The sequence below is a fragment of the Dreissena polymorpha genome, chromosome 12 (assembly GCF_020536995.1).
Source record: "Dreissena polymorpha isolate Duluth1 chromosome 12, UMN_Dpol_1.0, whole genome shotgun sequence".
Lineage (NCBI taxonomy): Eukaryota > Metazoa > Mollusca > Bivalvia > Myida > Dreissenidae > Dreissena > Dreissena polymorpha.
In genome coordinates this window covers 12,832,342-12,848,438 of record NC_068366.1, presented here as the reverse complement: position 1 = coordinate 12,848,438, position 16,097 = coordinate 12,832,342, and the positions used below count along the sequence as shown (strand labels likewise).

At 36.2% G+C, this 16,097-nt stretch overlaps 1 protein-coding gene across 1 annotated transcript; it reads right to left on the bottom strand.

Moving 5' to 3' along the window:
- Nucleotides 1-5,359: 5,359 nt before the first annotated feature.
- Nucleotides 5,360-11,842, bottom strand: LOC127852370 (uncharacterized). Its single transcript, XM_052386330.1, has 5 exons — nucleotides 11,549-11,842; nucleotides 10,869-10,995; nucleotides 9,869-10,008; nucleotides 7,588-7,765; nucleotides 5,360-5,616 (listed from the first exon to the last, which is right to left on the bottom strand). The coding sequence occupies exons 1-5, from the start codon at nucleotides 11,840-11,842 to the stop codon at nucleotides 5,360-5,362; spliced, it is 996 nt and encodes a 331-aa protein (XP_052242290.1).
- Between the last annotated feature and the right edge of the window lie 4,255 nt (nucleotides 11,843-16,097).

Genomic DNA, 16,097 nt, shown 5'->3' with positions numbered 1-16,097 from the left:
GGCTCTGAACACACAAGTGCCGGACGGACGGATGGATGGATGGACAACGCCAAAACAATATCCCTCCACCTTTGGCGGGGGATAACAACTATGGCAAGTTTCATGGCTCTGGCTCATGTGTTAATGGAGATAAAGCTCTAAGCTTATAGTAAAAAGCATTTTTTCAAGATACCAAGGGGCATAACTCCGTTATTAACAGATGGTGTACAATGCCATTTGGCGTGCATCATCCTCTTATCCATATATATACTCATACCAAGTTACAATGAAATCCACCAAAGCACTTCCAAGATATGGCTCCGGACACAAAAGTGCCTATAGTAAAAAGCATTTTTTCAAGATACAAAGGGCCATAACTCCGTTATTAACAGATGGTGTATAATGCCATTTGGCGTGCATCATCCTCTTATCCATATATATACTCATACCAAGTTTCAATGAAATCCAACAAAGCACTTCCAAGATATGGCTCTGGACACAAAAGTGCCAGACGGACAGCCGGAAGGAAGGATGGACGGACAACGCCAAAACAATATCCCTCCGCCTCTGGCGGGGGATAATAAGTTAATGTACTTATTACTCCTCAAAACAGTAAACATTACTAACATGTTGGTTGATAAAGTAACCATTCTGCTGTCATAAGTTAAATAGCTTATGATGGCAGGGATTTGAAATGAGCTTTGCTTGGAACAAGGTTGAGTACAAGAGTGTTAACAAGCCCGTCCACATAACCCAGTCAATTTGAGCTAATGACCTAGTTTATGACCCCCATGACCAAGTTTTACACTCAGCCGAGATATTGGGATATATGTTCCAGCAAAGTTCCATGGAGGCAAAAGTGTGTCATTGAGATCTAGAGTGGACAGAAGCTAATACGTTTACATACACGCTGGACATAATTAAGGCAACAACACAAGCGTTTCATGAGCATACTTTGCTCAGGTTATTTTATTTACTTTCAATTACAAATAAAACAAATTTTCTTAAATAAAACAAAACATACATGGAAAACAACTAAAATATAGGAATCAAAACAGTAATAAAGCACTTTCATTTAAAAATCTTTGGCTCCATTGTTAACAAAGTTATATCCTATCTCTATATTTATTTGAAAAAAAAAACTAAATATAAAATTACTAAGAAATAATCCCCAATGATATTTACTGGCTCAAGAAAAGTTGCTGTATATAAATAATTTAGCAAAAAACCTACACTAATGCAATAAAAAATAAAGAAATATGATACATTATTTCAATCACTCTATTATGTATTTACAGTTGGTCAATTGAGATTATTTTGAATTTGTAAATAAAAGTTTCATGCAGCTTATCATTTTGTTTTCATATCTAGTTACAAGAACATAACAATAACACATAGAACTACTTACATAGCATGTACTGTGTTCACATACAAACACACAGTATGAACATGAAGAAAACAGCATAATCAAACATACCTGCACAAACTATTCCCACTGTACATACAGGAATCGAGCAAGATTCAAGAAGAACAAGCAAATTCGTAGAATTGATATCCCCAGCAACATATAGTTTGTTCAAGGATGGGTGCAAATCGGACGGATGACGTACTACTATACAAAGGGCCATTACTCCATTATTAACAGATGTTGTACAATGCCATTTGGCGTGCATCATCGTCTTATCCATATATATACTCATACCAAGTTTCAATGAAATCCGCCAAAGCACTTCCAAGAGATGGCTCCGGACACAAAAGTGCCTATAGTAAAAAGCATTTTTTCAAGATACAAAGGGCTATAACTCCATATTAACAGATGTTGTGCAATGCCATTTGGCGTGCATCATCGTCTTATCCATATATATACTCATACCAAGTTTCAATGAAATCCGCCAAAGCACTTCCAAGATATGGCTCCGGACACAAAAGTGCCTATAGTAAAAAGCATTTTTTCAAGATACAAAGGGCTATAACTCCGTTATTAACAGATGGTGTACAATGCCATTTGGCGTGCATCATCGTCTTATCCATATATATACTCATACCAAGTTTTAATGAAATCCGCCAAAGCACTTCCAAGATATTGCTCCGGACACAAGTGTTCCGGACGGACGGACAGACAACGCCAAAACAATATCCCTCCGCCTCTGGCGGGGGATAATTACATATCTCATGCTGGCTGTCTATAATTTCCTTGGGCATTTTCATTTTGCTTCTAAATGAAGTAACACAGACTAACCTCAAATAACTAAACATTTAATAAGATTCTCAATTACATGAACGCAGCTCGTGTGCATACTTTCACAAAGTTGTACAAAAGAAATATCACATGAAGTCATTCAAACGGACACGGGCAACATGTTATTGCTAGAACTATACCTTTAGCTCATTAATTACGTCTTTACCTGCACCATATGGTCTTGTCTCAAAAGATTGCCATTCATGCTAAGCAATTACAAGTACAAGTCGCTGTCACAGACCACAAAGGTTATGCTCCCTGAATGTGCTTTGTCTCTAATTTTGGCAATACACCTACAACAGTGGCTGAAAAATGGAACATGTGTAAGGCTCAGAGAACTTGCGCTTAACAACATGTAATAACATAGGAATCTTTAAAGGACAATAACTCAGACAAGAAGAACTAACTAATTCCCCTACATGCCACATTGACACTGAATATTTAACCCGTTGTTTTCACAAAGTAAGAGAAACTAATTTTATTTTATTTTAAAGAATAATTTATTATCATGCAAGTGTGACCTTGACCTTGGAGATATCGGTGTTGGTCTTTCACCTGACATACTGTTCAATGATGGTGAACAAATGCACTGAGTCATTCACAAATCTCACAAGGAATGACATAGTTATGGCCCAGACAAGGTCAGTTTATGGCCATATATGACCTTTGAACTAATATGTGACCTTGACCTTGGTGATATGGACAGAATTTTTTCGCATCACACACCGTGTAATGATGGTGAACAAACCTGCCAGATGATTTAAAAATCTCACAACAAATGACATAGTTATGGCCCAGAAAAACTCGTCTATGGGCATATTGACCTTCCAACTCAAAGTGTGTCCGTGAACTTGGAGATATTGACATCCTTCTTTTGCATGATGCACCGTCCCATAATGGTGCACAAATTAACCAAGTCATTTTAAAATATTACGATTAATGACAAAGTTATGGTCCGGACAAAGTTTTGGGACAGACAGACAAAGTGATTCCTATATAGCCCCCCCCCCCACCAATGGTAGTGGGGGTAAAACAGATGAGATTTTTTAAAGTTTTTCCTTTCGCTTGCCATGGCAACAATGGCCAGAGTTATTCATGGAATGCTTTTGTTTGAAAAACTTTAAAAGAGCTTCATGCAAGGAACATTCTTGCCAAGTTTAATTAATATTGGACCAGCTGGTAAGGAGGAGATGTCGTTTAAGTAAATAGGTTGACACAAGATACAGGACGACCAACAAAGACAGGTCACAATAGCTCATAAGTAACAATTTGTGAAAAAAAACTTTTAAACAATGAAAAAGATATCACAAAAATATGACAAAAACATGGGGTTACATACCATTAGGAACAAAACCAAATTACACGTCATTTTTATGATTTTGATTTGGGAAAATGGTCAAAATGTTAAATATGAGGAAAAGTTACCACTGAGGAGATAATATGGTTTTTAAAAGTAAATTTGAAGGTAAACAGCATAGTTTTTCTTGGGTAAAAGGGTCAATATACTTTGCTGCTGCAAAAGAAGGAAACAAGCCCAGACAACACTTAAATGAACATCACATTTACAATGTAAACAAGCAAAATGTATTGCATGTAAATAAGACATAATTAACAACATGCTAATAAGCAAATTCAAAGAATTGATATACTTTACACATTGTGTACACTACAATACAGTAAAATTTGTAAATGTTCATGGAAAAAAGGCTTATTTTCATGCTCAACCAACAATGAACCTATCATTAAAAAAAACATTATTACAAAATTACATGAAGATTAGGCATCAAATTTGACCTCTAGTGTTCACATGGTTTTTCTTTTTTGACCTAGTGTTTGACATCTTAATGACCCAATTTCAAACCGAGTCCAGATATCATTGGGACTAATTATCTGACCAAGTTTCATTTAGATCGGACAAAAATGTAGACTCTAGCGTTCACATGGCATATATTGACGATGCACAAAAAAAAAGGACTATATGCACAAAAAACAAAGGACTATCACATAAGCTCTACATAGGGGCTATAGTGCTCAGGAGAGGTAATAATGTTATGGGGACAAATGTGCTGACCAAGTTTCAAGATTGCAAAAAAAGGTTGGCCTCTTGAGGGTTCACAAAGTAAATGTTGATTACACCAATATAACTCACATACTACATTCAAAACATTTTTTACTACATACATATACACAACTAGAGCTTTGTCACAGACGTGACATATACCCCAAAATGCTGCAGTGACATTGAATATTTTGCACGCTGTCTTCACAAAACAAGAGAAGCTAATTTATGGCGATTTGGAAGAATGATTATGCCATTGTCTTTTATGGCCATTTTGACCTTTGAACTCTTGAATTCTTTTGCATGACATGCCGTCCAATGACTGTGAACAAAATTAATGTAGGGAGTCATTTTCAAATCTTACAATGAATGACATAGTTATGGCATGGACAAGCTCATTTATGGCCTTTTTTGAATTTTGAACTCCAAGAGTGACCTTGACATCGGAGATATCGACTTAATTCTTTTGCATGACACACTGTCCACTTATGGTGAACAAATGTACCAAGTCATTTTAAAATCTAATGATAAATGATATGGTTATGAACTTATGGTCCAGACAAACTTTCAGTTTAAAACGCAGTTAGTGACCTGTGACCTAGTTTTTGACCCGGCATGACCCATATTCAAACTTGACCTTGACAACATCTAGATACAACTTCTGACCAAGTTTGGTGAAGATCAGATGAAATTTTTGGGACAGACAGACCGACCGACTTGACCTTTGAATTCAAAGTGTAACCTTGACCTTGGAGACATCGACGTCCTTCTATTGCATGACACACCGTCCTATGATGGTGAACAAATGTACCAAGTGATTTTGAAATCTAATGATAAATGACATGGTTATGGTCCGGACAAACTTTCGGTTTAAAACGCAGTAAGTGACCCGTGACCTAGTTTTTGACCTGGCATGACCCATATTCAAACTTGACCTAGACATCATCTAGATACAACTTGTGACCAAGTTTGGTGAAGATTGGATGAAATTTTGTGACAGCCCGACTGACCGACAGAGTGACTCCTATATAGCCTCTATTACCAATGGTAATGGGGGTATAATTATATGTGAATGTCATTTTTTATTCTAAACCAAAGAATGTGTTACAAAATGCTAGATCAAACAAATTTAACAGTTCCTCTTGCAGTGGTAGTGGATTACTTTCATCTGGCAATGATAAATTCATTCTGTTTATGCAGGTATTTGCAGTGGGAAGGAAATTAGCACTTTCCATAAATTGAATGGAAGGCTGAAGAGCAAAGCCCAAGGCAGGTTCCTCCTCTGTACCAGTGGCAAACCTTAATATGCTCCTAAGATTTACAGCACCTCGTCTTCCACCTGAAGATATACATAATACTAAAATAATTTGGTAAATGTTAAACTGTTTATACACACTTACCACTCTGCAAGTGGCAATATTAAGGATATATCAACTGTTACAATCATGTGTGTGTGGGGGGGGGGGGGGGATTTTGATGTGAAATAACTTTTTAGGAATGATTTATGAAATTTTAAATTTTCATAATAATACTTACCTTGAAAATTAAATGGAATAAGCTAACTTACTTAAAACATCCAACATGCTTTAACAGTATTTGAATGCTTGCTTTACAGAAATTATTCTATAATGTTTTGGGCAAAATTTTCGTTTAAAAGGTATGACATATAATGCATAAATATACTGTTGCACCAACAGACAGGGCAAAAACAATATGTCCCCCAGTATAGACTGAGGGAGGTTCAAGGTTTGATGAATCCGGTAGTGAACCAATGAATAGTTTACACAGAAAATAATATGGCTGCCAAATAACATCACACACCAGTTTAAAATGCAGTTTAAGTATTGCCAGCAAATAAACACACCTTGCTGAACAATTAACAGGAGGGTATATATGGAGGCTTATAGTGGTACACAACTGAGACTATAAATAAAATGCACAAACAAGAGTAAAATAACAAAATAATCGTTAGAAGATCTGTGTAATATATATTACACAAGTAGTCATTTCGCTTGCAATTGGAGTGTTTAACTGCAATATAGCGATTGAAATACTAAGTACCAAATTATGCTCTCTGGTGATGACAATATCATTTAAGACAAGCATAGTTTGTACTAAAATATGCGTTGGACAAGACTACTTGGTTTCTAAAAGATGGACCTTTTTCAAATTAAACATAACCATTATGAACATTTGAACTCTTTAACTATGGTAATATACATGACCCTGCCTTTGTGAAGATGAACAAAATATCTTTTGACTGCTACTGTGCAATTGGGGGATAAATATAAACATTACCAAACACAGACAAGAGGATCAATTGACAATAGCCAGAGCTCCAGATAAGGATTTGTGAAATTAGTAACGGTACTGCCACTGACAGAAAGAAAAATAGTAACGCTTAAAATCAATTAGTACCTGTACTACCGTATCCAAAAATACAGGTAGTACTGTACTACCCGTGTTCTTGGATATTGAAGGGTGCATAACTGACTTTACAGAAACATTTGCAGCAATTATAATTAATATATGTAGTTCTTAAACAGTTACTGTATTAGGTTTTCCATTCTGAATTATGATGCAAACCCAACTTCACATTAAAACTCATGACTAATACTATTTCTTCATTTTTCTTGACAAGAAAACACAAGCCAACTAGTAAGCTAAGTAAATGAACACTTATTTCACTGTCTCATCCGTTTCCCATCGTGTTTTCTAACGTTTTAAGCCATCGATGCAATCAAATCGTTTAATATCGGGGCGACAATGTCTTTTTCTGGGTTTACAGATTTAATGTCAGGATGGTTAGACGACACCGTATGTAGTCATTATTTGACAACAAAGTGTTGTTCTGAACCGCTTTCGGTTAAGCCGGCATTCCATTGCGCGCAGACATATTGTTTTTGACGGATTTACAAGTTACAGGAAATCACGCAACAGAATAGACAATAATATATGAACCCAGTCTACAACTTTTCGGTAATTTAAATTAACGAAAAAAGCCGTTAGGTTAGAGACCAACAAATCACGCCGCGCTGACGCAGACGAATCGGTACGGCCAGATTTTGTTCGTAAATGCGTAAATGGATATTAAAGTCGTAATTGTACGTCCAGTTTATAAAAATTAATGCGTAAATCTTCATGAAAAAAGGCGTTTTTACGGCTGTACGGCCCTTATCTGGAGCTCTGAATAGCGTTTGACAATCTTTTCCTTTGAAAGGTGGAGCTATTTAGACACAATTTAAGACTTTAGTGTATACAAAAAGGATGCATACCACAATTGAATGTATAAACACTGAATGGAACTTACTTGCAGCTTCACGCATGTATTTGATGAACAACGTGTATGTGGAATTCTCTCTCTGTCTTCTGTTTGACCCTTCAGCACTAAACTGTGGGTTCAATAGGTGTGTCAACATCTTCACCGTTAAAGGATTCGACTGTTGAGGTGTGAACAGGTGAATAACAGCTGGCAGTTCTTGAACAAGCTGAAAACGAAGGTTCAACAAAATCTTGCTGTTCAAAAACTTAAACTCAAACTGCAATTTCTATTGCAACTATACAGGATTTTAATGGATATACACATTCCAAAAACAAGATAGCCATAATATCCCTTAATCGCTCACGATAGAGTGATTGTTTTAAAATATAAAATTAATGTGCTCATAAGAATGGATTTGACTTTGTTATATTAAGATACATGAAATTAACTACATTCAATTTGTAGACCCAGAATCTGATAATGTCAAGAGTTATATATTCTGGTCATATTAGTCACATGGGTTCAAAACTTTGCCCTCTATTGTGTTAAAGATTTTGTAAAACAAGAAAGAAGGCAACTCAACTGATGGATATGATTTGCAATATTTAAATGCTGGACATTGGCCAAATGCTTTTGTATGCTATTGGTAAAAAAAGTTATACTGGTACATCATGATAATAATGTACAACTAGAGCTTTGTCACAGACCAGACGAATACCCCCATATGCCACACTGACACAGAATATTCCGCATGTTGTCTTCACAAAAAAAGAAAAGCTTATCCTACCAAGTTTCATGTTAACAGGTCAAACCAAACTCAAGTTATTGAGCGGAAACCATGATACGGATCAACTCTCTTTACTTAAGTCACAGTGACCTTGACCCCAAAAGCAGTCTGAGGCAAGGTCTCGTCATTAGCATCCTTTAAATCATGTTTCATTACGGTATCTAATATGAAATAGAAATTTTTGATCGGAAACCATTTTTCTATTGTTAGCCACGGTGACCTTGACCTTAATCTGATGCAGGGCTTTTTTCCAGCTGATTTTATAGCCGTTATTTGGTCATATTTCCAATGGCAAAGCATATCCCAAATCGAGTAAAAAAATCCCAATGGATAGCCTCAGTTTTAAAAATTCAAAAATAATGAAATTTTTCAGTGCAGAAAAGGACTGGTAGGTTGAAATCACCATTTTAGTGATTGGTTTCAGCTCATGTCGTTCTATTTTATGATAAGTTACCAACATTTTCATAATTTTTTAATACTACTAATATTTTCCCAATTTGTGGTCAAAAGATGCTTAAATTACTAATTTCAAGGGTATAAGTCATGTTCCCAAAGTGGTGAAAAAAAGCCCTGTGATGGACCCCAAAATCAATCCCGAGCAAAGTCTTGATACAAGGCACTATCCTAGTTTCATCAACAGGTCAAACCAAACTCAAGTTATTGAGTGGAAACCATGAAACGGCCCAACTGACAGACAAGTGCACTCCTATATACCCCCCTAAACTTTGTTTATGGGGATATAATAATTGAATGGGAACTTAATTGTTTTACATGTTTTGTAATAATACATATATCATCCTTCTTCGCTGGTCAAATGCACAATTCCATTATGTTGAAGCACTCGTTTTGTTCATAACAGAGTCATGAATGAAGATATATTATTTCGGTTATAAAATAAATGGTATTGTCATGTATATGGGTTTGGTTAAGACATTTAAGTGGTAGTCTGCAAAACCACACATTGGGCTTATAAAAATGGAGAAAAAAACAACAACCCACCTATACTTATTTTAAGGGCCATGCAATTAACTTTAAACAAGCTTACAGTTAGTATTGCACGCAATACATGTCCCCTACCATCACCTACCTGCATTACTTGAAGGTTAGCTGTGTTTATACGGCAGCATCTGCTAGATTTACAATGTTATTTGTGCATTTACAGCTACAGCATGCACGATAGTTGAAGAATGTGAATTTAATGTATGTTAATTGAAACCAAATTTCTATTTTTAGTAACAGTGACCTAGATATTTGACCCTTTGACCCCATATGCAATCCCACACCAGATCTTCCCCTAAGCTACCTACAGACCAACTTTCAAACAAATCCATCAGCCCTAAGTGAAGTTATCATCCGGAAACCACCTCGGATAGACACACGGACAGACAGACTGACATCGACAGACACTATAGTCCCCTCTGGAAACAGGCAGGGGACTAATAAGCATGTTTTGTATACCGTAATAACTGTTGGTTCATCCGCTGTACATTGGTTTAACTGCTCTAATCAGAACTTCTATTTGCAACATTCAATATTATTTACCTGAACAAGACCAAGACTGTCAAGACCTTTTCTTAGGTCCTGGATGTACTTGTCTACAGGCAGCACTTGATTGAATACTTTCTCCACTAGCTCTGCTGACATAATTCTAGGTAATCTTCCGTTTTGAATAGTGCTCAGAGCTGGAATGTTAAATGTACCTCAAAATATTTATATATTTTTGTACATGTCTCATTGGGAAATCAACTCCTCACCCAAGAAAAGTTTTTCACATTAGACTATGTAAATGACCAACTGAAAGCAAAATAGTTGATTTCCCCTCTAAACGGGAATCCTCACTTAACCTGAATTTCCTCTTGGTCCCAGGGCAATTTCATGGCAAGGGCATAAAAATGCAATAAAATATTATTAAAGTTAAAAGTTAGAAGATTTTATGATATCTAAAAATAACAAGCTGTAAACACCTTAAAGGGACCATCAACTACGAATGATGAAAAAAGAAAAGTTCTAAAATAGAGTTCTAAGTTCTATGTTATATACCAGTCCTGGTATTTTAATCAAAATAAACTAATATAAATTGTACAAAAATACGTTATTTTAGAACTTTTCTTTTTTCGTCATTCGTGGTTGACGGTCCCTTTAAAACTGAGAATAAATTACCTTGCTGAAATGTGATATACTATCATAAATTTTCAGAATAAACAATTTGAGATGCTCATTAAAGTTACATTATACTGTAGTGGCCTGTTTTTGAACAAGGATTTACAAATAAAAGCAAAACAGCACCACTTTGGCAATTATTTTAAATCACTATGGGGGACATTTGTTTCTGAAATGGGAGCACGTCATTATATACATTTTCACTGTGCTTATGGGGCTGAATGTTTGCCTCATATATCAGAGTTCAAGAACCCTGTATGTACAACTGGGATAATGTAATTTTCAAAGCCTGAATGACTTGGACTTTGCCTTTGGAACACTAAGTACAGGCCACTATATGGCACTTTGTCCCAGTCAAATAAGCTTAATTTAATAAATTTACCCAATATTCTGCCAACAGCTTCATAGTCATCTGACCACTCTCTCACTGGCTCGAAGTATTCTTCCTTAATGCAATGCAGGACAAGAGAGAAGAATTCCTTTCTTGGACCTCCAAAATCAGCAGCACACTGCAAAATCAAATGACAGGTACAACCCACTAGATTTGTTACAGACACTAATGTTCGCATTTTTTTTAACAAAATGGTGAATCACCGCATGTTAAAATTGGGTCTTGCACATATACAGTTTTTCCTTATGACACATGTCCAGTTTCAAGTCAATTACTTACACAATTTATGAGTAGTTTGATCCACCTGTTGGAGCAGTCAGAGAGAGATGAACAAACCCACAGCCGACCAACCAACAAAATGACAACTACATACTCCCTTGCAAACTTCGTTTGCTGGGGTGTAAAAGATTACGTTATTCCCATAGCATGGCTAGGCAAGAACCCGCTGACACTAAAACAAGGAAATTCAATGCCCCAAAATTTCCAAACCTCTTTGCAACATTCTTTCTATATTTTTCAAAGTTTGAAAAATCATATTTATGAAAAATGTAATATAGTGAAACACAATAATCACAAACAGGGAATTATTTTCAGTGAAGTAGACTTGGAATTGGAAAATCGTATGGTCATTTGGGTATGTGGATTTTTTTCTACACTTTATATGTATTTACCTCTCCATAGAACTGAACTTCAAGGCATTTCCTCATGTCGCTTATTGCCCTTATTTCCTCAATTGCTGTTTTCAGTAGATCGCCTCTGTCTACCAAAATGAAATTGGTTTCACCATAAATGCCCGTAGATGATGTCTCTTCTGTTAGTTCTAATGGTCTCCCAGTGACAATCTCTTTTTGAAAGATCTTTAGCACATGAATAGGATCAGACACATCATTGGATTTACAAAATGTAGTACACTTTTTAACAATTGTAATCTCCATTATGCTGGTCCTCACTGCCCGGGAGTACATTGTCCAGGGTCACCATGGAAGTTATGCTGGCAATCTCTGGTAAATCATGGAATTCCATGGAAAACCCCTGAAATTGAAACAACTGTGGTGAGGGGTGTATAGTGTGGGGGTCTGGGCATTTATTACATTATCTTCCAAAAATAAGAAAAGAGGGCCTGAAAGGCCCAAAGTCGCTCACCTGAGATAACAAGATATTTTTGGGACAAATCTTCTGACCAAGTTTCACAAAGATCGGAAAATAAATGTGGCCTCTAGAGTGTTAACAAGGTTTTACTATAGCCATATAAGGAAAAATGCCCCGCCCCCTGGCAGCCATGTTTTTCAACCAACCGGCATCATTTTTTAACTAATCCAAGATATTATCGGGATGAATCTTCTGACCAAGTTTCATGAAGATCGGACAGTAATGTGGCCTCTAGAGTGTTTACAAGATTTTACTATAGCCATATAAGGAAAAATGCCCCGCCCCTTGGAAGCCATTTTTTTCAAGCAAACATAATTATTTTCGAACTCATCCAAGATTTATTGAGACACATCTTCTGACCAAATTTCATGAAGATTGGACAATAAATGTGGCCTCTAGAGTGTTAACAAGGTTTTACTATAGCCATATATACCCATATAAGGAAAAATGCCCCGCCCCTGGTGGCCATGTTTTTTAAGCAACCAAAACCATTTTCGATTTTCGAACTCATCCAAGATATCATTGGGACAAATATTCTGAACAAGTTTCATGATGATCGGAAAATAAATGTGACCTCTAGAGTGTTAACAAGGTTTAACTATAGCCATATAAGGAAAATAGCCCAGCCCCTGTGGTGGCCATGTTTTTCAACCAACCGGCATCATTTTTAAACTCGTCCAAGATATTATTGGGATGAATCTTCTGACCGAGTTTCAGGAAGATCGGACTATAAATGTGGCCTCTAGAGTGTTAACAGGATTTTACTATAGCCTTATATAGCCATATAAGGAAAAATGCCCCGCCCCTTGGCGGCCATGTTATTCAAGCAAACGTAACCATTTTCAAACTCACCCAAGATATCATTAAGACAAATTACCTGACCATATTTCATCAAGATTCGACAATAAATGTGGCCTCTAGAGTGTTAACAAGGTTTTACTATAGCCATATAAGGAAAAATGCCCCGCCCCCTGGCGGCCATGTTTTTCAACCAACCGGCATCATTTTCGAACTCGTCCAAGATATTACTGGGATGAATCTTCTGACCAAGTTTCATTAAGATTGGACAATAAATGTGGCCTCTAGAGTGTTAACAAGATTTTACTATAGCCATATATAGCCGTATAAGGAAAAATGCCCCGCCCCTTGGCAGAGACAGATAAAACCTCAATACAAACAAGCAAATTCGTTGAATTGATATCCCCGGCCAATATGCTTCTGGACACAAAAGTGTTCTGGACGGATGGAGAACAACCTTTGACCTCAATGTGTGACCTTGACCTTAGCCCCTAGGATTATGGGTGTTGAATGTGAAGCACCCCCAGATGATTGAGAACATCTATGGCAAGTTTCATGGCTCTGGCTCATGTGTTAATGGAGATAAAGCTCTAAGCTTATATTAAAAAGCATTTTTTCACGATACAAAGGGCCATAACTCCGTTATTTACAGATGGTGTACAATGCCATTTGGCGTGCGTCATCCTCTTATCCATATATATATACTCATACAAAGTTTCAATGAAATCCACCAAAGCACTTCAAAGATATGGCTCCGGACGGACGGACGGACAGAAAGAAGGACAGACAACACCAAAACAATATCCCTCCGCCTATGGAGGGGATAATAACTCATGACTGCATGCTTTAACAGGACAATACGAGATGTGCCCCTTACATTACAATACATGACATCCCCTTTTCTTTTTTCTTTTTTAATTATGATTCGTGCGTGATACATCAACTACTGTATTGTTACATAAGTGAAAAGGTATATGAAAGAAAGAAATTAACATAACCTGTCGTAACACATTATATATTACATCTCTCTTCATAAAATCATAATGGGACTGTGTCTTTTAAAGGGGCCTTTTCACGTTTGGGTAATTTACAAAATTAAAAAAAGTTGTTTCAGATTTGTTTTTTTTCTTCAAATAATTAATAAGAAAGATAATTTAAGCTTCATTTTGGAAAAACAGGGCTTAATGCATATGCATTCATTGTCATCCCAGTACAACAGACTCTCTTTAAACGAAAATCAACATAAAATCAGAGGGTGTCGTCCTTGATTGGCTTGTGCGCATTGCACAGGCAAATCAGTGTGCACAGGCTAATCTTATTTGACATGCATTAAGCCCTGTTTTCCCTAAAAGCACCAAATATGTACAGATTTTGAATGTATTTGAAGTTTGAAAGCAAAAGCCTTGATACTTTAGAAGTAAAGTGGATCTTAACACAAAATTTAACCAAATATTCAAAGTTACTAAGTCAAAAAGAGCCATAATTCTGTCAAAATGCCAACCAGAGTTATGCAACTTGTCCTGTACAGTCCCCTTATGGTAATTAGTGTTGCAAGTCTGAAAGCAATAGCTATGATACTTTAGGAGTAAAGTGGATCAAAACACAAAACTTAACAAAATTTCCAATTTGTTAAGTATGAAGTGGCCATAATTCTGTCAAAATGCCAGTTAGAGTTACATAACTTTGCCTGCACAGTCCCCTTATGATAGTTAGTAAGTGTTGCAAGTTTATGAAAAGTGCTAACAAGGTTCCAGGAACATCCATCCAGACAGATCTCTGGACAGCACAAAAAAAAAATGTCCCCCCCCCACCAATATGGGGGGGAAACATAATTTGTGCAACTTTATTTATTGGTGTTAGTGCAAGTTATTGACACGACACGAAACCATTGCAATTTTTTGCACATTCACACACACAAACACACGGACAGGGTAAACACTATATGCCTGTAGCCATATCATGGTGGGGGCATAACAACAAAACACTGCTACTAATCCAAAATAACATAATTATTTATGCATTAGTTGGACATAAAAATGTTTATTTTTTTTATTTTTTATTTTTTCTTGTAATAATTTGAACCATTGATTTTAAATATACATGTACCTTTAAAAACGTGTAACAATTAAATTAACATATTGTATTTATTTAAAACTTGACACACTGTGCACAGAAAACTGACAAACGCAGATAATCTGCATAACAGTGATTTTAAACAATCTAAAATATGATTGGGAGAAAAACTGCCGCAACACACCTTAAAACAAAAACTGCCGCAACACTCCTTAAAACAAAAACTGCCCACAGACAGGGAGCAGTGACTTCCAACTGACTGTCTCCATTAAAATATAAAGAGAACTGACGAAGCCCCTGGTGGCTATTTTGTTTTATAGAACAAAATTTCTCTGACCAAGTTCAATAAGTATTTTAAAAATTAAATCTGTGTAAGTCTGGTTTTGATTATAACATTTTTATAAGGCGAGCAAATACATGCAAGTGTATTCACTTATAAATACCGTAAACAAAGTGCACGTACCTGTTGATGAATTATCTCTGAAGCACTTTCAGGAAGTTCTTCATCTGAATTTCCCTGTGAAGTATACAGGTACGTTCCTGTATGGTCCAGATTTGTGGCTATACAGGACTCAACATGGTTACGTATCTGACCTAAAGAAACGTCCTGTTTGCATATGTCACACTTTGTCATTAACTCTGTTTCTTCATCTTCTGTTACTACCTCAACCGTCAAACACTTTTGAATGGGTCTAATATAAAATTTACCTTGAGGTCCTACAACACTTTTCAATGTTTTAACATCCCATTTACAATTAAGTTTTTTCAATTCTCTGCACGAACGGTTACAATGTAATAGCTCAAAGCCCCCACACTGTTCAAGTTTTGTAAACGCTTTAATAAGAGTGTCGTGAACACTTTGTTCTTTTGCATCTCCTTCAAAAGTTACTTTTTTAAAACCCAAACCTGCCTTGTATAAGCATTCTTTTTCAGCACTGTTAGGTACCTTATTTTGATGATTGTTTGAAAGGCACATAAAATTAGCAGTCCAAGTTCGTGGACGTTTTCTTTTGCTTACAGAAGTACTGGTACTAGGCTGCCTGCACCTACTTGGCATAAATAAAGAGTTCCTTTCTCTTAATGTAGCGTCTGAAAAAAAAAGCCAAGGTTATCTTTCTTACACATTATTAACTGCATTCTGAAAAAGAGATGAATATTATTTTGCTGTTCACACAATATATTAATTTCAAATATCTAGAG